The 26,152-nt window shown below is 41.8% G+C and overlaps 1 protein-coding gene across 1 annotated transcript in view; it reads left to right on the forward strand.

Moving 5' to 3' along the window:
* The window catches only part of RTKN2 (rhotekin 2), a gene marked incomplete at its 5' end in the record, with an annotated part of 154,299 nt that overhangs the window by 23,998 nt on the left and 104,149 nt on the right, over nt 1–26,152 (forward strand). The window contains one exon of the mRNA XM_082268252.1: nt 11,239–11,292. Coding sequence (XP_082124378.1) covers nt 11,239–11,292 — 54 coding nt within the window. The remainder of the gene's footprint in view (nt 1–11,238; nt 11,293–26,152) is intronic.

The raw sequence follows: 26,152 nt of genomic DNA on the forward strand, positions 1-26,152 counted from the left end.
CCTTAGGGGGTCCTGGAGACCGCATGGCGCATCGTGGGGGCTGCCATTTTGCTGTAGAATCGTTCAGCCTCATTTTGCAGACTTCCCTATTGACGTGCATGGGCGGCCATGTTTTTGTGGTTTCCCCATTGGAATGCATTGGGCGGTCACTTTCTTGGAGTCGGCGATTGCTGGACAGCAGGGAGCAGCTAGGCCTTTACTCTAGTGAAAGACCCAGGTATTTCCTCTTCTTGTGAAGATTGTTTTTTCTATATTGCAGAATGATCCTGTTCTCCTCCTCCATATTGATTAGTGGTATGTGTATTGGGGTCCCTGTAGGTCTTCCTCGCTCACCCTGCTGTCGGCAGTTCTAGTGGCTGGGACTTGTAGTACCGTTGGTGCAGCGATGCAGCCCATTTTTTTTTTGCAATTTTCTTAAAGTAACACTGCATTTTTCCAGGGTTCATAATGGAGTCCCAGGAACAAATTTCACCTACTGATCCCATCCTTGCGGTTGCGGGGGCCTCTGGGTCGCAACCACTGTCTGCCTTAACAGCAGTTTTTGAAAACCTGCAGGAGGAGCATTATCGATTTGTGGCATTACCCCTTGGTCTTGCTTCTACCCCCAGGGTCTTCAACAAAGTGTTGGCTCCGTTATTGGCATTACTGTGAAAAACGGGGGATTGTGGTACTGGGGTACCTGGACGATCTCCTCTTAAGAGCAGACTCGCATTCAGTCCTGTTGGGTGACTTGACAATTGCTGTACGGACTCTGCAGGAGGTTGGTTGGAACATCAATTTAAAAAAAAAAAAAAATCTGCCCTGGTACCATCCTTAAAACTGGATTATCTTGGCCTGACTCTGGACTCCGCTTCAGCGAGGGTTTTGCTGTTATCCAGCAATCTGTCCTCTGCGGATTTGCATGCGAGCCTTAGGTCTCATGGTGTCCAACCTTTGAGGCGGTCCAGTTTGCTCACTTCCACACGAGACCCTTACAAAGGGAAATTCTTGTCAAATGGAACAAAGATCCAAAGTCCTTGGACACTGATTCGGTTGAGTCACAACACAGAGACTGCTCTTCCATGGTGGCTTCACTCGTTAGTACTATGCCAGGGCAAGTCCTTCCTTCCCTTGTATTGGGCTGTGGTAACCACAGACGCCAGCCTTTCTGGCTGGGGAGGAGTGCTGGGAAAGCTGTGTCCAGTGGTCCTGGACAGTAGAAGAGACCAAACTTCCAATCAATATTCTGGCACTTGGAGCGATAAAGCTTTGCCTGAGTCTCCGGACAAATCATTTACACGGTTATCCAGTCCGGATTCAATCGGACAGTGCCACATCAATCAAGGGGGCACCAAAAGTGTCTTAGCGGCCCGGGAGGTGGCCGAGATCCTGAAATAGGAAGAACATTTTCCAGCCCTTTCTGCAGTGCACATCCCAAGTGTGGAAAACTGGCAGGCGGATTATCTGAGTAGTCAGGGGCTGAATCAGGGGGAATGTTCTCTGCACCCGGAGGTGTTTCACCTCATGTGTGTCTGGTGGGGGACATCCGACGTCGACCTGTTGGCTTCTTGCCTCAACGAGAATGTTCAGAGGTTTTTAGCCAGGTCTCGGGATCCTCCTGGCTTTCGCCACAGACACACTGGTGACTCCTTGGGGTCAGTATTGACTGATCTAGGCGTTTTCCTCCGCTTTAAACTCCTGCTGAGGCTTCTGCGCAGGATAGAGGTGGAAGGGATTCCGGTCATTCTGGTGGCCCCAGACTGGACTCGCCGGTCTTTCTACGCAGATCTGGTAAAGTTGGTCGTCTATTCTCCTTGGAGACTTCCTCTCAGGGAAGATCTGCTGCTTTAAGGGCCGATCTTCCATCTCGGAAGGAATCCTTTAGGTGGCTTACTTCTGCCCGCAGAGTATCTGAATTGGCGGCGCTGTCCTGCCGTTCGCCTTATCTGGTGGTCCACTGAGATAAAGTGGTACTTCAACCTAATTAGTTGTTTCTTCCTAAAGTGGTTTCTAATTTCCATCTGAATGAAGACATCGTGTTGCCTTCACTTTGTCCTAAGCCCAAGCATCCCAAGGAAATTGCTTTGCGTTTTTTGGATGTGGCTCGGGCAATTCGTTTATCTGGCGGCTACCGAATCTTTCAGGAAATCAGACTTTGTCCTCACCGAAGGACCTTGAAAGGGATTGGGAGCGTCTGCTGCGACCATATCCAGATAGATCAGACAGACGGTGGTACAGGCTTATTCACTGAAGGGTCAGGTTCCTCCTTTCCCTGTGAAGGCGCATTCTACTAGGGCGCATAGTGCCTCTTGTGCTTTTCGCCATCAGGCATCAGTAATGCATGTTTGCAAGGCGGCAACTTGGTCGTCTGTGCACACATTCACAAAATTCTACAAAGTAGATGTGTTGGCATCCTCGGATGCTTCTTTTGGCCGCAAGGTTTTGCAGGCTGCTGTTTTGTTTTAAAAGAACAATTTGTCTCCTTGAGGGTGTATGTTTTTTTTTTTTTTTTTTTTTCTAGGTGAGCTCCAGTTGTTCCTGGTTGAGCTCCATGTTACCTGGTTGGCTAGGTATAGCCTTTGGGGAATTACGTTCTTTTCTGCGTTTTTTTTTTTTTTTTTTTTTTTTTTTCCCCCCTCCCCTCATGCAAATACTGCTTTGGGATGTCCCAATGGTCAAGAAGAATATGGAGCTTTGTCTGTCAATGAAACGATGGAGAAACCTGGATTTTTTTGACTTACCGTAAAACCCTTTTCTCTGAAGTTCATTGACTGACGCAGCACCTGCCCCTCTAATTATAAGTGGGATGGGGGTTTTTCTTCTAAACACTATTGCAACAAAACTGAATCCTATAGCAGAGTGTGTGGGTGTATGCCTGCAGAGACTGCCCCATAGGTGTGGTAAAGCTTTTTCCTGCCGAATGTCATACTCCGGTAGGGGGCAGCATAACCCAGTGGTCAAGAAGAACATGGAGCTGCGTCTGTCAATGAACTTCAGAGAAATGGATTTTACAGTAAGTCAAAAATCTTTAGCGCAAAACCACACCATATAATACCCATTTTTAGTTAAAATATAAAAAGATGAGGTTGCATCAAGTAAATAGATACCAAACATTCCATATCTTAAAATTGCGTGCGCCTGTGATATCGGCAATAACGATGGTGCCCAAGAATCCCCATAGGTGACCCTTTTTTTAAAAGCCTTTAAAGGCTCATTAGTTTTAGAGTTAACTGCTTTAGCACTTGTGCTAGAATTATTGTTCTCTGACATTCACGACGATATCTCACATGTATGGTGCGAATGTGGTTTACATGAGCATGCACACCCTGGGCACACCTTTGCGCAGTTGTGCGGGGCTATGGGGGTTTTCGACAATTTTCTTATTTACACTTTTTTTCCTACTTTTATATTTATTTTTTCTGGATTGCTAGAACAAGTGGTTATTAAACCCCTATGTGATAGCATTGGGCAGGTGACAGGAGGTCTTTATGGAGACATTAGGGGTCTCCCCTGCCCTTCACACTATTTAACCAAGCACAGATCAGCTTGGTTAGAAGTGTCCCCTGGCTGTGCTGCCCTGGAAGTGACAACACTTTGCCTCAGTCTCACTGCAATCTCTCTCCCACAGCCACTGGCTGTGTTTCTGGGCACCGGTGAGCACAGGACAGCCTGGGAACCATAAAGTCATGGAGCTGCCGCATCACTTTAACTTTGAAGCTGAGAGCTGCCTGGACAAACGCACAGGCTAATGGTTGCTACTGCAGCCATCAGCTTGTGATTAAAGGTTCACTCTTTGGAAGTACATAGAGCTGAATTGGTAAAGAATAATCTTATGTCTATAGAAATTTTTATAATTACAAATCCTGCCACTGCAACACCACCATTAATGTACAGCGCCTTGAAAAAGTATTCATACCCCTTGAAATTTTCACATTTTGTCATGTTGCAACCAAAAACATAAATGTATTTTATTAGCATTTTATGTGATAGACCAAAACACAGTAGCACATAATTGTGAAGTGGAAGAAAAAGGGTAAATGGTGTTCCACATTTTTTACAAATATCGAAAGTGTACCGTGCATTTGTTTTCAGCCCCCTTTTACTCTGATACCCCCCAACTAAAATCAAGTGGAACCAATTGCCTTCAGAATCCACCTAATTAGTAAATAGAATAAACAAATTCCAGGATCTGTGATCTATGTAAACATCAAACACCAATCCCACCAATGCGCCACAGAAAATCCAGTGAGTAAGAAATACTAAGCTGTGTAACTTTAATATTTTGCTGCCAAAGGAAAACGGTGCAGTAAGTACATGTGCTTAAACTAATGAAACTGAAGTGCAATAGCAGTGAAATCAAATTAAAAAGTTCATAAAGTGCAAATCTTCATCAAAGGTGCATTTCCATGGTATTCCAGTAATGTGACTTTACTAGATATTCACACTGCACCACGTGAGAAGGTGCCACCAATTTCTAATTGGCTTTAGACTCACCAGATCAATTTGCCTCATATTTGACAAATAGGCTGTTTACCCCAAAGGGTTAACAGATCATCTGGAGCGATCTCCAACTCATAAATGGTGAATCAAACAGCTCATATATTTGGGAAGAAAGAGGAGAGCTTCAGAAGTGTAATAGGTTTGACGCAAGTTTATTTTAAAATTCTTCAATCTTTACACTCCCATTAATCCATATATAAACATCCACATCGCATCCTGTGGTTAGTGGACACAAGGCCAAAGGCTGGTATCTGACCCGACCGATTCTTGCTGGAATGGCTTTTCCGGTTTCTCATATTACTTCTGGTTGCTGTACAGCCACGTCCAAAATAGAAAAATAAAGTCTACCTGTGTGTAATTTAATCTCAGTATAAATACAGCTGTTCTGTGAAGCCCTAGAGTTGGTTAGAGAGCCTTAGTGAACAAACAGCAATATGAAGGCCAAGGAACACACCAGACAGGTCAGAAAAAAATTGTGGAGAAGCGGGGTTAGGTTAGAAAAAAATATCCCAAACTTTAAACATCTCACAGAGCACTGTTCAATCTATCATCCAAAAATGGAAAGTATGGCACAACTGCAAACCTACCAAGACACGGCCGTCCTCCTAAACTGACAGGCTGGGCAATTAGAGTATTAATTTTGAGAAGCAGCCAAGAGGCCCATGGTAACTCTGGAGGAGCTGCAGAGATCCACAGCACAGGTGGGAGAATTTGTCCACAGGACAACTATTAGTTATGCATGCCACAAATTTTGGCCTTTTTATGGAAGAAAGCCATAAGAAATCCTGTTTGCAGTTTGTGAGAAGCCATGTGGGGACACAGCAAACATGTGGAAGAAGGTGCTCTGGTCGGATGAGACCTAAATTTGAACTTTCCCACCTAAAACCAAAATGCTGTGTGTGTGTGTGGCGAAAAACTTACACTGCACATCATCCTGAACACACCATCTCCACCATGAAATCTGGTGGTGGCAGAATCATGTGGGGATGCTTTTCTTCAGTAGAGACAGGGATGCTGATCAGAGTTGATGGGAAGATGGATGGAGCCAAATACAGGACAATCTTGGAACAAAACCTGTCTGCAAAAGACTTGAGACTGGGACAGAAGTTCACATTCCAGCAGGACAAGGACCCTAAATATACAGCCAGAGCTACAATGGAATGGTTTAGAATGATCAAAGCATATTCATGTGTGAGAATAGCCCTGTCAAAGTAAAGACCTAAATCCTATTGAGAATCTGTGGTAAGACTTGAAAATTGCTGTTCAGACGTTCTCCTTCCAATCTGACAGAGCTTGAGCTATTTTGCAAAGAATGGGCAAAAATTCCACTCTTTTTAGATGTGCAAAGCTGGTAGAGACATCCCAAAAAAGACTTGAAGCTGTAATTGCATTGAAAGATGGTTCTACAAAGTACTGACTCAGGGGGGCTAAATAACAAATGCACATTTTTGTTATGGGACTTTATGTATGAATTTGTCTTATTTATGGGAAAGAGAGGATTTGACGTTTTTATCATATTGTAAACAATATTCTTTTACTGGATTGTTTGTCATTTCTATTTTTTTCTTGGCACTGCACAACCTTTTTAGGTGACTGATTGTAAGTTGGGTATAATACTAATTTATGCCAGCAGCCATCTCGCTACAGCAAATATTTTTGCATTTTTAATTGGAGTATACCATTAATGCTTTTTACTTAGGAATGTGCCGAATGGTTATGGTTAAGATTAGATCATTCCTGCATGAAACATGTCAATGTTCCCTACTTAATGAATTGGGAATAAAGGAAAACATGGGGGGGGGGGGAAGGGGGACTAGGGAAAAGGAAAAATTAAAGGAAATTGGGACTTTAGATGAGACTCCTGCTGTAGAGTCTCCATCCCTGTTATATTGAATAAATATAAGGAACACATAGTGTTCACAAAATAAAAGGTTGGGACTTTAAATGAGGTGTGGCCAGTACGCACATAATTTCTTGATAGTACATATACTTTCGCTGGTAAGCATGAAAAGGCATATGATCAACATCATGTGTTAACAAATAAAATAGCAATAAGCATAAGTACAATAGATACAATCGGTCGGGGGGGACATAAACAATATACAATTAGGTATTATTGTAAAACCATAATGAGTTGTAGGAAACGACAGAAATAATGATATACCAAAAAACATATAATATAACAACAACATATTGATTGGATGCATGCTGAAATGGATAGTAGATATACGTGGCCTGTAAAGCTCAACGCGTTTCGTGAAAAAATGTATTTCACTTCATCAGGAGCAGGCAGATCTAAAAAAGTAATAGGACAAAAATGACATGGCATTTAATAAAAAGATATATTGGAGAATAAGTAGGGAAAATGACTTACAATGGGGTAATGATTATCAGTGAGGCTGTAGGTCACCCAAAATTTCGTCTGGAAGGGAACTGAGGGAGCACAAAGTACTCCCCACAAAGCCAAAGGCACAAAGTCCACAAACATAGCGTGGGTTGTCATATAGGGTCACAGGCTATGGTGGTCAGGTATGGCTCTATTAAGAGAAATTACATGATAATGGGTGTAAGAATAAATATAAAGTTATAATAATATAAGTATGAAGATATAATAGACCCAAGACCACCAGTGTAGGAAGTGAACCGCGATTATACAGCTAAGGCCGAATAACCAAATAGGTGAGGTGTTGGACAGCAAAGAACCTTACAGCCAAGATGCGTATGAAAGTGATATCCAAAGTTGGGAATTAGATGTACATATGGACAAACGGAGGGGGGTGAATCACCATCAAATTGGTGATAGAGAAAAAGAAAAAGGAAACCAGAAAACCTGAGTGACCACCAAAGTGAAAAAGGGAATAAAGCAACTTGAAGTAGATCAACCAGTGTAAAATAAAAACCTAAAAGGTGGAGGTGATATAAATGGGTGCACGGTTGTGGACCTGTACAATGGCGGAGGCAGAAATGGCTCCCAGCATCACGGGCAGTTCACAATCTCGGGACCCCACCGGGGCCAAGGATGGCGTCCCACATATGAACGCGGGTGGAGAATCACGTGCAGAGACGCCGACGCCAGGAAATGACGTCATGCTCTGCACGGAAGGTCGTGGCGCAGATGCGCCGCGACCGCGCCCCCCGCCCCCCTCCCGGCCAACAGATCGGGGAGGGGGAGAGGGGGACGGAAACGGCCGGAGCACATCGCAGTTCCCAAAGGACGACATGGGAATGACCCACTCTGCCCCAGTGACCACGATTATTGGGAGAGTAACTGTATGAAAGGATACTTGGATGGGGAAATCCCCATATAAATAAACTATTTAGGAAAGGGGGGAAAAATATAAATGGATAAATGAAAAATAAGACGAATGTATAGGAATAAAGTATAAATGAATAAAGTAAACTGGTAACACACCTCCATCCCTGTGTCTATATAATGAATTGGGAATAAAGGAAAACATGGGGGGGGGGAAGGGGGACTAGGGAAAAGGAAATTGGGACTTTAGATGAGACTCCTGCTGTAGAGTCTCCATCCCTGTTATATTGAATAAATATAAGGAACACATAGTGTTCACAAAATAAAAGGTTGGGACTTTAAATGAGGTGTGGCCAGTACACACATAATGATTCTTTGCTGTCCAACACCTCACCTCTTTGGTTATTCGGCCTTAGCTGTATAATCGCGGTTCACTTCCTACACTGGTGGTCTTGGGTCTATTATATCTTCATACTTATAATAATACAACTTTATATTTATTCTTACACCCATTATCATGTAATTTCTCTTAATAGAGCCATACCTGACCACCATAGCCTGTGACCCTATATGACAACCCACGCTATGTTTGTGGACTTTGTGCCTTTGTACGGAGTACTTTGTGCTCCCTCAGTTCCCTTCCAGACGAAATTATGGGTGACCTACAGCCTCACTGATAATCATTACCCCATTATAAGTCATTTCCCCTACTTATTCTCCAATATATCTTTTTATTGGATGCCATGTCATTTTTGTCCTATTACTTTTTTAGATCTGCCTGCTCCTGATGAAGTGAAATACATTTTTTCACGAAACGCGTTGAGCTTTACAGGCCACGTATATCTACTATCCATTTCAGCATGCATCCAATCAATATGTTGTTGTTATATTATGTTTTTTGGTATATCATTATTTCTGTCGTTTCCTACAACTCATTATGGTTTTACAATAATACCTAATTGTATATTGTTTATGTCCCCCCTGACCGGTTGTATCTATTGTACTTATGCTTATTGCTATTTTATTTGTTAATAAACACATGATGTTGATCATATGCCTTTTCATGCTTACCAGCGAAAGTATATGTACCATCAAAAAAATCATTATGTGCGTACTGGCCACACCTCATTTAAAGTCCCAACCTTTTATTTTGTGAACACTGTGTTCCTTATATTTATTCAATGTTCCCTACTAGTTGATCTGTGCTTGTCTGTGCACTTGGTTTTTATGGATTTTTAATAAAGCATTTTGGATCTTTCACTTTTTGGAGTGTGGTCACCTCCTTTCTATCCAGTTTGTTTTGCTCAGCTGACTTTTTACCATGGGTATTGTACAGGAAGATAATCATATGTGCAGAGACAAAAAATTAGACACCCTAAACTGATTGATGACAGCTATGCACGTGCAGCTCAAAGCAGCTGCAGTGGAGGAAGCAGTGCATACAGGGGAGTATGAAAAAAACTTTATTCATAGGTAGTCCTGCCAACAAAGCATTACAATTGGAGGAAATTGGAGATACTTAATCACTGCTAGAGAGCTTTCTCTGCAGTTGAGTCTGAGCCTCTGCTGATGTCTTGGTATCTCCCCATTTTGTGTGTGTGTGTGTGTGTGTGTGTGTGTGTGTGTGTACACCCCTCACATTTGTGTAAATTATTTTATTATCTTTTCATGTGGGACAACTCAAGAAATGACGCTGCTACAATGTAAGGTAGTGAGTGTACAGCTTATATAACAGTGTAAATTTACTGTCCCCTCAAAATACTCAACACATAGTCATTAATGTCTAATCTGCTGGCAACAAAAGTGAGTACACCCCTAAGTGAAATGTCCAAATTGGGCCCAAAGTGTCAATATTATGCGTGGCCTCCATTATTTTCTAGCCCGGTCTTAACCTTCTTGGGCATGGATTTCACCAGAGCTTCACAGGTTGCCACTGAAGTCCTCTTCCCCTCCTCCATGACAACATCAGAGCTGGTGGATGTTGGAGACCTTGCACTCCTCCACCTTACATTTTAGGATGCCCGATAGATGCTCTATATGGTTTAGGTCATGAGAAATGCTTGGACATCCCATCACCTTTACCCTTAGCTTCTTTAGCAAGGCAGTGGTCATCCTTGGAGGTGTGTTTGGGGTCGTTATGTTGGAATACTTCCCTGCGGCCCAGTCTCTGAAGGGAGAGAATGATCCTTCATGTTGGCATTTATGGTTCCCTCAATGAACTGTAGCTCCCCAATGCCAGCAGCACTCATGCAGCCCCAGACAATGACACTCCCACCACCATGCTTGTCTGTAGGCAAGACACACTTGTCTTTGTACTCCTCACCACACATGCTGACACCATCTGAACTAAATAATTTTTTATTTTGGTCTAATCAGACTGCAGGACATGGTTCCAGTAAACTGTGGGCTTTCTTGTGCATCTTTAGACGAAGCTTAGAAGAAGCTTCCTTCTGGGACGACCAATTTGATGCAGTGTGCGGCGTATGGTCTGAGTACTGACATGCTGATTACCCCCCCCCCCCCCTCATCCTCTGCAGCAATTCTGGCAGCACTCGTACATCTATTTCCCAAAGACAACCTCTGGATATGACGCTGAGTATGTGCATGTAACTTCTTTGGTCGACCATGGTGAGGCCTGTTCTGAGTGGAACCTGTTCTGTTAAACTGCTGTATGGTCATGGCCACCATGCTGCAGCTCAGTTTCAGCAACCATTCTTTTTTTTTCAGATTCTCAAGAGTTCTGTGCCATGTTGAACTTCCAATGACCAGTATGAGAGAGTGAGAGCGATAACACCAAATTTAACACACCTGCTCCCCATTCACACCTGAGACCTTGTAACACTAGCGAGTCACATGACAGCGGGGAGGGAAAATGGCTAATTGGGCCCAATTTGAACATTTTCACTTAGGGGTGTACTCACTTTTGTTGCCAGTGATTTAGACATTGGCTGTGTTATTTTGAGGGGACAGCAAACTTACACAGTTATAAAAGCTGTACACTCACTACTTTACATTGTAGCAAAGTGTCATTTCTTCAGTGTTGTCACATAAAGCTATAATAAAATATTTACAAAATCTTGAGGGGTGTACTCACTTCTGTGAGATACTGTGTGTGTGTGGTGTGTGTATCTATATCCTTTTCTGAAATGATTGATACTTAGGAGCTCTTTTTTCCATATTTTTACCCTTGACACTACATCCACATTTATTATTTCACCCTAGTTAGGGATCATCCAGTGTCTTGCAATACAGCAGTTGTTTACCTTTTTATGTAAATATTATTTATCTTCTATTTCCTTCTGAAATCTTTCTATGAAAGATTGTGAATAGGCTTAATGGATGACCACTCTACATCAAGCTTTTAGTAATCCTGTTTTCTGTAATTGCTTGATGTAGATCCTGCTGGTTTGAAGTAGGCTGCCTTTTTTAAACGCAATGAATGTACAATTTCCCAAATAACCATAATGTCTCATTGTCTGCCTTTTTTTTTTTTTTTTTTTTTGCAGGTATTCGAATCCCACTGATGTGGAAAGACACAGATCATTTTGGCAGCAAAGAAAGTATGTGGATAGTCCATATGATTGTTTCTTAGAATATTTGCTTCTGTATCTTACATCTGACCATATTTTCTGTGTGTTTTTTTTTTTTATTTTTTGTCACACAGTACATTATCATGTGGCTGTTAGTGCGCCCTTTAGTATCCTAACACAATTCTTGTCCTAGGGTGACAACACTGCTCCTCCATAGAGTAGAATAGTGAGTGAGCGTATTCACCCTAATGTGTAACCCGACAGGATCACCAGGTAAAAATAAAGTGGGAATCCTAAAAGAAAAACTAATGCAGCCACTACATCTGTGGACTGGTAAGCTGCAATATGTACCATTTTTGATCTTTTGGGTTAATATGCATCCCACACAGTGGGAAGAATAGTGCACCATCCTTGTCAGTGGCTGGAATTATGCCCCACTACTGGTATCAAAGGGAGCAATAGGGCCTCAGTGCGTGTTCTAGTGCCCAAATGGCTGAATAAAGGCAAGCAAAGGGTTACTGTTTGGGGATCATTTGCCTAAAGTAACAGGTCATCAATTAGTCCTAAGTATGCACTGTATCAGACAATTTCCACAATTCTTTACAATCCCAGTGCTGTGGCTATCCTCCAACCTCTGTCAGCCACCTCCTGTCCACACTACATGAACTCGCTCTGTACTGGTTACCTTCAAGTGACAACTGCACAATGTGTCTGCATGGCTTCCTGTAGTCTCCATTAGGGGTTCATGTAGTAGGGTTAGCATGAAGGAGCATAAATGTGGGACGTTTTCACCCCTTTACAAAGTAAAGTGCATAAACAAGGACCTTAATGGGAGGATTGTGAGGTGGTGTTTTATTTAAAACTGGTTGGGTTTAATTTTGCTTTTATTCAAGGCTTCAGCAGTCAAACAAAACTGAGGAGGAGCATGGAAAGGGTAAGTATTAGCCGAAGGTAGGTTGTCTATAAGGCTCTATTCACACTTGTACAACTCCAATGTTGCACTGACTTTGGAGTGCAACTTTGATATGACTTTGGTTTTGACCAGTGATAATGAACAACTGTTGCATTGTATAACATTCTGGTAGGACTTTCATGCAACTTTTGAGGGTTAACATTGAATGAAAGTTGGACCAATGTAGCGCATGAACTTCTTTGAACTTGCTGCAACTTTAAGTTGCACTTATATCAATGGTTATCATTGGAAAACATGGAGAAGGACTTGTCATAGGACTTTGATGTACAAAGTTTTGTGTGATAAGTCACACAAGTATGAATGGAGCCTATGGGATTTAAATGGACCCGAACTCAAATGAAGCTTTGCCATGTATTTTTGCTATTATATACTTTTTAAATTTACTTATTCCTCTGACGCTCTCTTGGCTTGACAAAGAGGGATATTGGGCTGGAAATGCATTTCCCCAGTGTCCCCTCTCATCACAGGCTAGTGTGCTGGTTGATCTTGCTGCAGAGCTGCCGGCTTGTACTGTTTCAGTGCTGCTGCTCCGGTTCTTACTCTCGGTTCTTGAAGGCTGCTTGTCATTCTCGTTCCCATCAGTTACTTAACATTGGGCAGCATATGGCTTTCCTCTTCACCCCACTGGTGCTTGCTATGAACATATACAGGCTGGTGTAGTTGTCTAGTACCTGGCTTGACGTTCTTTATTTAACATTTAAGTGGGTGCTGTTTTTATCTCCAATAAAGGGAATCCAATATTGACGTCGCTCTGCATTTTCCACTTTTTTTTTTTTCACTCTGAGTGTGATCTACCAAGATGGCTGTGCAGACGATGCGTGTGTGTATGTATATGTATACATATACAGTACAGACCAAAAGTTTGGACACACCTTCTCATTCAAAGAGTTTTTTCTTTATTTTCATGACTACGAAAATTGTAGTGTCACACTTCAAGAGGTAGTCACCTGAAATGGTTTTCACTTCACAGGTGTGCCCTGTCAGGTTTAAGAAGTGTGATTTTCTTGCCTTATAAATGGGGTTGGGACCATCAGTTGTGTTGGTCAGAAGTCAGGTGGATATACAGCTGATAGTCCTACTGAATAGACTGTTAGAATTTGTATAATGGCAAGAAAAAGCAGCTAAGTACAGGAAAACGAGTGGCCATCATTACTTTAAGAAATGAAGATCAGTCAGTCCGAAAAATTGGGAAAACTTTGAAAGTGTCCCCAAGTGCAGTCACAAAAACCATCAAGCGCTGCAAAGAAACTGTCTCACATGCGGACCGCCCCAGGAAAGGAAGACCAAGAGTCACCTCTGCTGCGGAGGATAAGTTCATCCGAGTCACCAGCCTCAGAAATCGCAGGTTAACAGCAGCTCAGATTTGAGACTGGGTCAATGGCACACGGAGTTCTAGCAGCAGACACATCTCTAGAACAACTGTTAAGACAAGACTGTGTGAATCAGGCCTTCATGGTAGAACATCTGCTAGGAAACCACTGCTAAAGAAAGGCAACAAGCAGAAGAGACTTGTTTGGGCTAAAGAACACAAGGAATGGACATTAGACCAGTGGAAATCTGTGCTTTGGTCTGATGAGTCCAAATTTGAGATCTTTGGTTCCAACCACCGTGTCTTTGTGCGATGCAGAAAAGGTGAACGGATGGACTCTACATGCCTGGTTCCCACCGTGAAGCATGGAGGAGGAGGAGGAGGTGTGATGGTGTGGGGGTGCTTTGCTGGTGACACTGTTGGGGATTTATTCAAAATTGTAGGCATACTGAACCAGCATGGCTACCACAGCATCTTGCAGCGGCATGCTATTCCACCTGGTTTGCGTTTAGTTGGACCATCATTTATTTTTCAACAGGACAATGACCCCAAACCCACCTCCCAGGCTGTGTAAGGGCTATTTGACCAAGAAGGAGAGTGATGGAGTGCTGCGCCAGATGACCTGGCCTCCACAGTCACCTGACCTGAACCCAATCGAGATGGTTTGGGGTGAGCTGGACCGCACAGAGTGAAGGCAAAAGGGCCAACAAGTGCTAAGCATCTCTGGGAACTCCTTCAAGACTGTTGGAAGACCATTTCAGGTGACTACCTCTTGAAGTGTGACTCTACAATTTTCATAGTTATGAAAATAAAGAAAACTCTTTTGAATGAGGTGTCCAAAACTTTGGTCTGTACTGTATGTATGTGTGTATATATGTATAATATATGCATATATATGTATACGTGGGTATATGTGTATGTATGTATGTATGTATGTATGTATGTATGTATGTGTGTGTATATGTATGTATGTGTGTGTGTGTGTGTGTGTATATATATATATATATATATATATATATGTGTGTGTGTGTGTGTGTGTGTGTGTGTGTGTATATATATATATATATGTGTGTGTGTGTGTGTGTGTGTGTGTGTGTATATGTATATGTGTGTGTGTGTGTGTATATATATATATATATATATATATGTATATATATGTATATATATATATGTATATATATATATGTATATATATATATATATATGTATATATATATATGTATATATATATATATGTATGTATATATATATATATATGTATATATATATATATGTATGTATATATATATATATATATATATTCTCGTATACAGGGAGTGCAGAATTATTAGGCAAATGAGTATTTTGACCACATCATCCTCTTTGTGCATGTTGTCTTACTCCAAGCTGTATAGGCTCGAATGCCTACTACCAATTAAGCATATTAGGTGATGTGCATCTCTGTAATGAGAAGGGGTGTGGTCTAATGACATAAACACCCTATATCAGGTGTTCATAATTATTAGGCAACTTCCTTTCCTTGGGCAAAATGGGTCAAAAGAAGGACTTGACAGGCTCAGAAAAGTCAAAAATAGTGAGATATCTTGCAGAGGGATGCAGCACTCTTAAAATTGCAAAGCTTCTGAAGCGTGATCATCGAACAATCAAGCATTTCATTCAAAATAGTCAACAGGGTCGCAAGAAGCGTGTGGAAAAACCAAGGTGCAAAATAACAGCCCATGAACTGAGAAAAGTCAAGCGTGCAGCTGCCAAGATGCCACTTGCCACCAGTTTGGCCATATTTCAGAGCTGCAACATCACTGGAGTGCCCAAAAGCACAAGGTGTGCAATACTCAGAGACATGGCCAAGGTAAGAAAGGCTGAAAGACGACCACCACTGAACAAGACACACAAGCTGAAACGTCAAGACTGGGCCAAGAAATATCTCAAGACTGATTTTTCAAAGGTTTTATGGACTGATGAAATGAGAGTGAGTCTTGATGGGCCAGATGGATGGGCCCGTGGCTGGATTGGTAAAGGCAGAGAGCTCCAGTCCGACTCAGATGCCAGCGAGGTGGAGTACTGGTTTGGGCTGGTTCCATCAAAGATGAGCTTGTGGGGCCTTTTCGGGTTGAGGATGGAGTCAAGCTCAACTCCCAGTCCTACTGCCAGTTTCTGGAAGACACCTTCTTCAGGAAGAAGTCTGCATCCTTCAAGAAAAACATGATTTTCATGCAGGACAATGCCCCATCACACGCGTCCAAGTACTCCACAGCGTGGCTGGCAAGACAGGGTATAAAAGAAGAAAAGCTAATGACATGGCCTCCTTGTTCACCTGATCTGAACCCCATTGAGAACCTGGGGTCCATCATCAAATGTGAGATTTACAAGGAGGGAAAACAGTACACCTCTCTGAACAGTGTCTGGGAGGCTGTGGTTGCTGCTGCACGCAATGTTGATGGTGAACAGATCAAAACACTGACAGAATCCATGGATGGCAGGCTTTTGAGTGTCCTTGCAAAGAAAGGTGGCTATATTGGTCACGGATTTGTTTTTGTTTTGTTTTTGAATGTCAGAAATGTATATTTGTGAATGTTGAGATGTTATATTGGTTTCACTGGTAAAAATAATTGAAATGGGTATACTGTATATTTGATTTTTGTTAAGTTGCCTAATAATTATGCACAGTAATAGTCACCTGCACACACAGATATCCCCCTAAAATAGCTAAAACTAAAAACAAACTAAAAACTACTTCCAAAAATAGTCAGCTTTTGATGAGTTTTTTGGGTTCATTGAGAACATGGTGGTTGTTCAATAATAAAATTAATCCTCAAAAATACTCATTTGCCTAATAATTCTGCACTCCCTGTATGTGTGTGTAAAAGCACAAATATTGATAAATGTAAGTCCAAAAGTACTTAATATTGCACAGTCCCGTTAACCGCTTGCTGACCGCCCACAGTATATTTACTGTGGCAGTCAGCCCCTTCTGGGCAAAGCGACGTAGTACTACGTCGCTCGCCCAGGAGCCTGCAGGGGGCGAGCGCGTGCCGCCCGGTCCCTGACTGCCCCGCGCGAGATACCGGTGGCTCCGATGTCCGCCGGCCACTCGTGATCTCCCGCTGGAGAGGGAAAAAGGCAGGCGGCTGATGTAAACAAAGCCGTCTATCATTCTCCCTGGTGTAACTGCAGAAATCATGCGATCCTGCTATGTAGGATCGTATGTTTCTGTGGTTACGTCACAAGCCACGCCCCTTTACAGTTAGAATCACGCCCCTAAGGACACACTTAACCCCTTGATCACTAAAAAAGTTAACCCCTTCCCTGCCAGTGTCATTTTTACAGTAACAGTGCATATGTATAGCACTGATTACTGTAGTAATGTCAGTGGTACCCCCAAAAGTGTCAAATGTTAGTCAGGGGTCCGATCTGTCCGCTGCAATGTCGCAGTCCCGCAAAAAAAAAATTGCATATCGCCGCCATTACTAGTTAAAAAAAATAAATAAAAATGGCATCTTTCCCTTTGTTAGTAAACGCAATAACTTTTGCGCAAACCAATCAAAATACGTTTATTGCGATTTTGGTTAAAAAAAAAAAAAATGTAGCAGAAAACAAATTGGCCTACAATGTTAAAAAATTTTGATTTTTTTTTGCGTTTTTTTTTGGGGAATTTCATATAAAAAAATGTGAAAAATGTTTTTTTCAAAATTGACGCTCTTTTTTTTTTTTTTTTTTTTTTTTTTTTTTTTTTGTTTATAGCACAAAAAATAAAAATCGCACAGGTGATCAGATACCACCAAAAATCTGGAAAAAAAGGACGTCAATTTAATTTGGGTACAGCGTCGCATTACCACGCAATTGGCCGTTAAAGTCACGAAGTGCCGAATCGCAAAATAGGCCCTGGTCTTTGAGCAGGAAAATCCTCTGGGGCTTAAGTGGTTAAAAAAAAAAAACACTTAATTCAGTGCATCATCCAATAAAGTAAATCCTGTGAATGGAGGATGATTCTATCACCAAAAAATCCACCACCAATGTGAACATTTAACACTGCTCCCATCAGATGGACACTGTCCACATGTATATGGCCCCCATTTGCATGGTGTGGGCAATCATGCTAAAAGATTAAATGGCAATAGATTCCTCTGAATAAAGCTTGTGCCTTTTTCCTCTATAAATGGCTCCAAGGAAGACATGCATAAAAGAAAAAGCTCTACTAGTGTAGGGGGCACGCAGAGCGGTCTATCCTGCTGGACGTCGTATGACGCCCAGTCAGGATAGTGCAACCACTTTGCTGATGTCATTTTGCTATATCGGGCGGTAAGTGGTTAAAAACTAAGCTCAGTGCCTGAGAACTTGTGAATGTGTGAGGAGCAATGCCTCATGGGACATGTAGTCCTGGGCAGGAAGTGAGTGGCAGAAGTTTTTTTTTTTTTTTACTTTGCTATAGGGGCATTCTATACTATACTTTGCAGCTTGCTATTGGGGCATTCTGAAGGCAGGACCAGCCAGAAGTGTCAGTGGGGGACTCCAGAAAAGGAGAATAAGGGCTGGTCTGTGAAAAACTATTACACAGAGCAGGCAAGTATAACATGTTTAAAAAAAAAAAAAAAAAAAAAAAAAAAAAATCACTTTAAAGACTCTGTGCAGGAAATATCAGCATCTGAACCCAGAGAAGGTGGAGGCTGATGGACTGGAGGTAATATAAGGCTTTCCATAACATTTAAAGTAAACTTTTACCAGTATTGTGCATTATATTTAAAATGATTATATCAGTGAAAGAGTCTCAGCTTCCATCCTTCATATAGCTTAATGTCTAACTCCTAGTTAAAAAACCCATATATCCTAATTCTGGGTGTATTTATTCTATATATGATATAAGTAATATATTGTTACTTTCACTGTTTCACAGTATAAATTAACCCCTTATAGTAGCGAGTTCTGCTCTTTTGTACTATAAAGGGGTAATTTTTTATTTATTTTATTTTTTTTTTAAACCCCATAATGACAGGTGATTGGAAAAAAAAAAAAAAGCTACTAAACGTCTTAGGCCTAGTTCACACCTATGTGCTTTTTGGTGCTTTTTGCAGAAACACACTACAGTTCATTTAACATGGCTTCCTATGAAACACGTTCACATCTATGCTTTTTTTCAGCATATTTGGAAAGGGTCAAAAACTTTTAACACAAAACAGTGCTTTTTTTGGTTCAATAGACTTCAATGGAGAAGCTGCAGAAAAGCATTTAGTGCATGGTCTTTTTTTTTTTTTGCTGTGATTTGAATTTTTTAATTTGCCCAACAACAAATTGGCCAAAGGCATAACAAATGCAAAACTCAAATTGCACAGCAAAAATCACTGCAGAAACAGATCAAAAGTGAACTGAGCCTTATGCTGGCCATTCACGTACTGATTTTCCGATGAGAATATTCATAGAAAAAACTTTGTACATTCACTGAATGAAAGAATGTTGTTTTTTTAAAATTGCACTTTAACATTTATACAAATTATTAAACAGCGCTAGCAACCACCATATAATATATATAAATATCAAATTGTTATAAGCAGTGCTGGATTAAATATCATAAAAAGTCTCTCATATAAATTAAATATAAAGTGCTCAGGTGCAAATGTTTATTCTTCAGTGCAGATGATGTAAATTAACCACTTGCCGACCGCCGCACGACTTTCTACGTCGGCGGTCAGCCCCTCACAGGCAAACTAACGTAGGGCTACGTTGCTTGCTTGTGAGGGTCTAGGGAGCGAGCGCGCGCCCCCGCGTGGTCACGGACCCCCCCCCCCCCCCCCCGCGCGTGTGACCAGCGGACCCGATGTCCGCCGGCCACTCGGCGGGGGAGAGGGAGAATGTCAGGCAGCTTGTGTAAACAAGCTGCCTGTCATTCTCCTCGCTGCAAAGACACTGATCACATGGATCTACTATGTAGATCCGTTGATCAGTGTCCTTACAGCTGAAGCCACAGCCAATCACAGTAGAAAGCACGCCCCTAGGGACACACACAGCCCCTCCCTCCCAAATAAAGTTAACCCCTTCACTACCAGTGTATTTTTACAGTAACAGTGCATATGTATAGCACTGATTACTGTAGAAATGTCACTGGTAACCCCAAAAGTGTCAAAAATGTCAGTCAAGGGTCCGATCTGTCCGCCGCAATGTCGCAGTACCGCAAAAAAAAACGCAGATCGCCGCCATTACGCGTTAAAAAAAAAACAACAAAAATGACAAAAATCTTTCCCTTTGTTAGTAAACGCGATAACTTTTGCGCAAACCAATCAAAATACGCTTTTTGCGATTTTTTTTTTTTTTTTTTTTTTTTTTTTAACCAAACATAGGTACCATAAAACAAATTGGCCGAAAAAGTTAAAAAATTTTGATTTTTACATTTTTTTTGGGGGGAATTTCATATAAAAAAAATGTGAAAAATATTGTTATTTTTGCAAAATTGACGCTCTTTTTTTGTTTATAGCGTGTGATCAAAAAATCGCACAGGTGATCAAATACCACCAAAAGAAAGCTCTGTTTGTGGGAAAAAAAGGACGCCAAATTCGTTTAGGTACAGCGTCGCATGACCGCGCAATTGTCCGTTAAAGTCACGCAGTGCCGAATCGCAAAATACCCCCTGGTCGGAATGGGGGTAAAATCTTCCGGGGCTTAAGTGGTTAAGGTGCTTGGGTGCAAATCCTTCTTGAAATACAGGTGCTCTTATGAGTGACCCTCCAGGTCCCCTACTCACCACGCTGTAGATATATCAGCGCTTGACATAGACTGATGGGACTTGTGATGTCCGAGCTCCAATATTATATCCAAACTGTTAGGGAAAAGCCTCTGATGGGATTGCTCCAGTGGGATGTAGATCATGGAGCCACGCAACGTCACTTCCGGTCGGGGATCCTGGATTCTGTGGAACGCACGCCAATTGTGGCGTTCCGGTTTGTTTTTTCAAATGCGATTTACCACTTTCTTTCTTGTGAGTATAATCTAAAGATTTGGGGGACAATAAAATTATATTATTTGAACGTATTACACTATTGGCCCCTCTTTTCATTTACATATATCGGGATATATGATCTACATCCCACTGGAGCAATCCCATCAGAGGCTTTTCCCTAACAGTTTGGATATAATATTGGAGCTGGGACATCACAAGTCCCATCAGTCTATGTCAAGCGCTGATATATCTACAGTGTGGTGAGTAGGGGACCTGGAGGGTCACTCATAAGAGCACCTGTATTTCCAGAAGGATTTGCACCCGAGCACCTTAATTTATATCATTTGCACTGAAGAATAAACATTTGCACCTGAGCACTTTATATTTAATTTATATGAGACTTTTTATGATCTTTAATCCAGCACTGCTTATAACAATTTGATATTTATATATATTATATGGTGGTTGCTAGCGCTGTTTAATAATTTATACACGTTTTTCCAATAATATCTTGGATGCACAGCAGCTGCACATCAATTAATTTATTCTACACACATAATTATCACTATTTTATTAATACTTTTTATGTAGGTGTTTAGCGCTGTTTTAAGTTTGTTTTCCTCACTTTTAACATTTAGTTTGAACAAAAACCACATACACGGTCTTAAAATGCCTTTGACCAAGAAGTTTTCTGTTCTGTTCCTTTTGAATTTTCCTGTCACTGTGGTAGAAAACAAAAGTCGATTTGACCCCACTTATAAAAATAATTGTTAGTTGCAGCCCTAGTTCCCTTTAAACAATACTGTTTATGTGAAAAAAGGGGTTGCAGCTCTCAAAATTAGTAACTTGCATACATATTAAAGTGCAACAATGACACACATTATCCCAGTGAGGGGATTGTAATAAATCATATGTAGCAAGGTTTCCAGGCATATGGCCTGATGTGGGTCTGCCATTAGTACCGGTAATCTCTCCAGCCCACGTGAGCTGTGACCCTGGGGGTGACAACTGAAGCAGCGACAACTCTGGCATCTTTGTGGTTTTTATTGTTAATGAAGGGGATGGGAGAAGGGAGATGAGTGGGATACTCCTTGCGGCTCAAACTAATTACAATTGGGACTTTACTTATGAAATGCCCGTTGGCACTTCTGTGACGCCAGCTGGCTCCAGCCAACGCTCACTGACACTGAAAACACTCTGTGGAACAGAAGAAGTGCTGAATCCTCGACCTTATAGTCCAGAAGATCCAAGACTGAGAACTGTAGAACTCCTGACACTGTTGTACTATGGAAGTCACTGAATACTTTCCCCCGCCTGGCACAGCTTGAGGTAGTATATTGTAGAACTCTGTATAGCTATCACTGTAACTGGCACGCTCTATACAATTTAGGGCCCTGACTGCAGGTGCCCCCTTTAACCTTCAACTCTTCAGGGTCCACTGACTATGTACCCCCTCTGTAACTTCAGGGTCCTCAACCTAGGCACCCCCTTTACAGCTAGCTGACACTGGATCCCAGAACCTCTTCCGGAGTGGTCCCCTCTAACTTCAGGCAGACCCCTATATATATATATATATATATATATATATATATATATATATATATATATATATATATATATATATATATATATATTTATTCCATTATCTCTGTTTGGTCTGTGTGAGTGGCACTGGTGGACACGGATACGTGGCACTGGTGGACACGGATACGTGGCAGTGGCACTGGTGGGCAGTGGCACTGGTGGACACTGATACGTGGTACTGATACGTGGCACTGGTGGACACTGATATGTGGCACTGATACGTGGCCCTGGTGGGCAGTGGCACTGGTGGACACGGATACGTGGCACTGGTGGGCAATGAGGAAATGAGTAAGAAAAAAACAGAAAAGGGGAATTAGGTCACAACACATCATATTCTGATTGGCCAAACACAAAGTCGTCTGTCATATAAGTCCTGCAAAATAATTCACAAGTCGCGGTAAAGTCGCGGTAAAATCGCTGTAAAGTCGCTGTAAAGTCGCTCCGACATGGGCGACTTTATGGTCGTGGCAGTGTGAACCGGCTCTTAAAGTCACTCTTTTGATGTGCATCACTTGGCACATTAGCACACAATCTGCATGCATGACTATATGATGTTTTAGCGCTTTCCTCCGGTGGTTACATAAGAGCTCTTTATACACAGTCACTGAAGCTACTTCAATGTTCCATAAAACCCTTTAAATCATCGTTTATGTACTGCAAATCAGTCCAGTGTTTGTTTTTTTTTTTTTTTTCCATAACTTTTATTGGGAAAAAAAAAAAAAAAGGTAAAGATATAGGACTTCATACAGTATTTAACCTCTGCATGTGTAAAAATAAAAAATTCACACACATTTCTCAGTTTTAATTCACAGCTCAAATGATTTTAGATTCTGTGGAAATGTGGAAATAGTGTGCGAAAGAAAGGTGTTTTTTTTTATTTAATTTTATTAGTGTTTTTTTTAATACTTTCTCCAGGCTCAGCTGCACTGATGACCGCAGCCTTTCTATGAAGCCAGGCACATGAAAAACTCTTGAATGTATAATTAATGAAGTCTAGCGCTTTGACAACCCCACAGTGTATTTGGCTTAACAGTTTAATTTTAAACGTATTCTAGTTGCTTTGCATACAGAGAATGCTGAAGCACATTTAGTATTCAATAGTTTTTTATTAAGTTTTACAAAACGGTGAAAAAAAGAAAGGGGTAACATACAGAAAAGCACCACACAGCAGTGTGTGCAAGAAATGCAAACATTGTCTCATCGGTATCAAACAGTACAACGGTGTAATACATAGGGTCCTGTGGCTTTACTGTATCAAAGGAGGCATGCTCTGTGTCTAGAAAACCAAATAAACAGGCGAGCAGAGGCCCCGCCCCCCCCACCCCAGACACCCCAACTGGGTTCAAACTGTGTCTGTGGCAGGGCGCACCCCCCCCCCCCCCAGTGCTGACCACCCTACACACCCCACCCACCAAGAGAACCAGTATGAAACATTACCAATAAATATGGCCTGCTTAGTAACGAGGTAATATACTTGTGGCCACCGCTCAAGTGGCCGATAAGGGACAGACCTATACTCCAGGATCCAAAGCTAAAGCCCTCACATCCCAGAGCTTATATCACCTCGCCTAATTCCAGACCCCCGAAAAAAGAAGGGAAAAATTAGAAAAACAAAAGGGGGGAAACGATGGAAGCGAAGAGAAGAAAGAGAGCAGAGAATGGAAGGGTGAGAAGTAGAATAATGACATGAGCTGACGCACATTTAGGCCACTCGGAGAAGCTGGGCGTTGGAAGTGGAAAGCTAGAATTTTTTGATGGGTTTCTTTTCCCTTTCTGCAGTGCTAATGATGACCTGCTTAAACGGCAATTGGCAGTCCATATTGAATATGTTATGCAAATTTTAGGAGCTTGTACTATGTAAGAACTATTTATTGTATCTATATGTAGATGATCGCACAAAACATGGAACTATTAGTAAAAATCAGTAAGGCTATATTTTACCTACAGCCTTGCCAATGCAAAACATCCAAAACTTGTAAATGGGTTGCACGATCTCTGGACTGAAAAACGAAACCCAAATTGTGCACGCGCCATTCTTGTATTGCATCCTTTGTTTTCTTTTTCCCAGCCAATAGAGTACTACAGTGTGCCCAGGACATGCAGTTCCACCCATTTTCGTAACTTTAGATCTATGTAATCCCCTTTAAAACGACTTTTACCAATGGAAACTTTTTTTTTTTTTTTTTTTTTGCTAGTAAATACCTTAATTTCTGCTTTATTCCTCCTCTCCTCACTTCCGGGTCCGATCGGCGATGACGTCATTCGGCGATTCACAGTGTGTGCTGGGATGTATTCCATTCCAGAAATCTCGCAGTTTTACCCAGGAGCTGAGCTGTGCTGTGTATTCAGGTCGTGACCTGCCCCGCCTCCTCTCAGTGAGTTGTACTGTATGCATTGTATTCAGGACGTGCTCTGCCCCACCTCCGCCCCGCCTCCTCTCAGTGAGCTCAGTGAGGATATAATGCTTTCAGTCCTCGCTCACTGAGAGGATGCGGCGCGGAGGCGGGGCAGAGAACGGCCTGAATACAATGCATACAGTACAACTCACTGAGAGGAGGCGGGGCAGGTCACGGCCTGAATACACACAGCACAGCTCAGCTCCTGGGTAATACTGCGAGATTTCTGGAATGGAATACATCCCAGCACACACTGCGAATCGCCGAATGACGTCATCGCCGATCAGACCCGGAAGTGAGGAGAGGAGGAATAAAGCAGAAATTAAGGTATTTACTAGCAAAAAAAAAAAAGTTTCCATTGGTAAAAGTTGTTTTAAAGGGGATTACATACATCTATGTAATCCAACATATTAAAAATTGGTGGAACTCCGCTTTAAGAACCAATGTGGCTATGGGAGGCAGGGGTTATACTTGTGGTTTCTGCACATGTATGCCTGCTAGGTAGTGGAACAATTGTAAAACATTTTAACTACAGGCCTATTAGTCAACACAAGGGTGGCACCGCTTACGAGCACCCTACCCCATATACAGTCCCCAAATAGAGGAACTCGCCTCCGAGATGCAAGATCTATGAAGATGACCGCACACTCCACTGGAAATGTCAGTTCTTTATGGAAGGATCAAAAGTTCAAGACAAAATATCACAGTACAGGAGCACACACAAGTAGGAGGGTTAAACTGGAGCTCCACCCAAAACAGAAGCTCTGCTTGTCTGTCTCATACCCCCCCCCCCTTCAGCTGCCACATTTGGCACCTTACAGGGGCAGGGGAGAGTTTTGACAGGTACCTTCTGGCTCAATTTGTCAGTTACCTGAATGGTCGCACTACCCCCCTACAGCTGGCCCATTATCAGATCGCAATTGGATTTGCTCATGCACAGTAGGAAACAAGGCTTCACTGCCAGTTTCCCTTAGCCAAGGTGGCAGTGCCAACACCTGAGAGCCCATTTCAACAACCAACTCGGGTGAGAACACTGCTGGATTCCTGGACAGGTAAGTGCCCTAATAGTAAAAGTCGGATACATTATTTTGGGTGGGGTGGAACTCCTCTTTTTAACATGTTTATCACACATCACATGATCATCTAACAAAGCTTATGGCTATGTGCTGTTAATGCGCTAACCCCCCTACCTGTGTTTGCTCTTGCACTGTGACATTAATTTTTTACCTTGAACTTTTATTAATTCAATAAAAAAAACTGATGTTTCCAATGGCGTGTGCAGCCATTTTCTCTTCATATGTTTTACAGGCCCATTTGTTTGCCACTAATTTTTTGAGAGTACCCTTTTCATAGTTTGTGTTGGTTTTTCAACTAGTGTTCTTTATTCTATAATTGGAAGAGTTTATGGTTTGAAATTGTAATGACCATTCTCATTAATGGAATAATATACTGTACATGATTTGTCATCCCTTTTTTTTTTTTTTTTTCCCTTTCTCTAAAAGAAAATGTATTTAATTTTATAAATACTCGTTTAAGTAGATATACATATCACTCTAATGGATCTGCAGTGCAGTGGCAGCAAACAAAGCTAATGAATATGTTTAGAGTTGTTCATGACAATATGATCAATAGCAGGCAGGATTTTTATATAGCAGAGTGCTGTGTCTTTATTATATTTTCTGTATAAGTTGCCAAGAGAACAT

This window comes from Pelophylax lessonae (genome assembly GCF_965119305.1).
Source record: "Pelophylax lessonae genome assembly, chromosome: 9".
Taxonomy (NCBI): domain Eukaryota; kingdom Metazoa; phylum Chordata; class Amphibia; order Anura; family Ranidae; genus Pelophylax; species Pelophylax lessonae.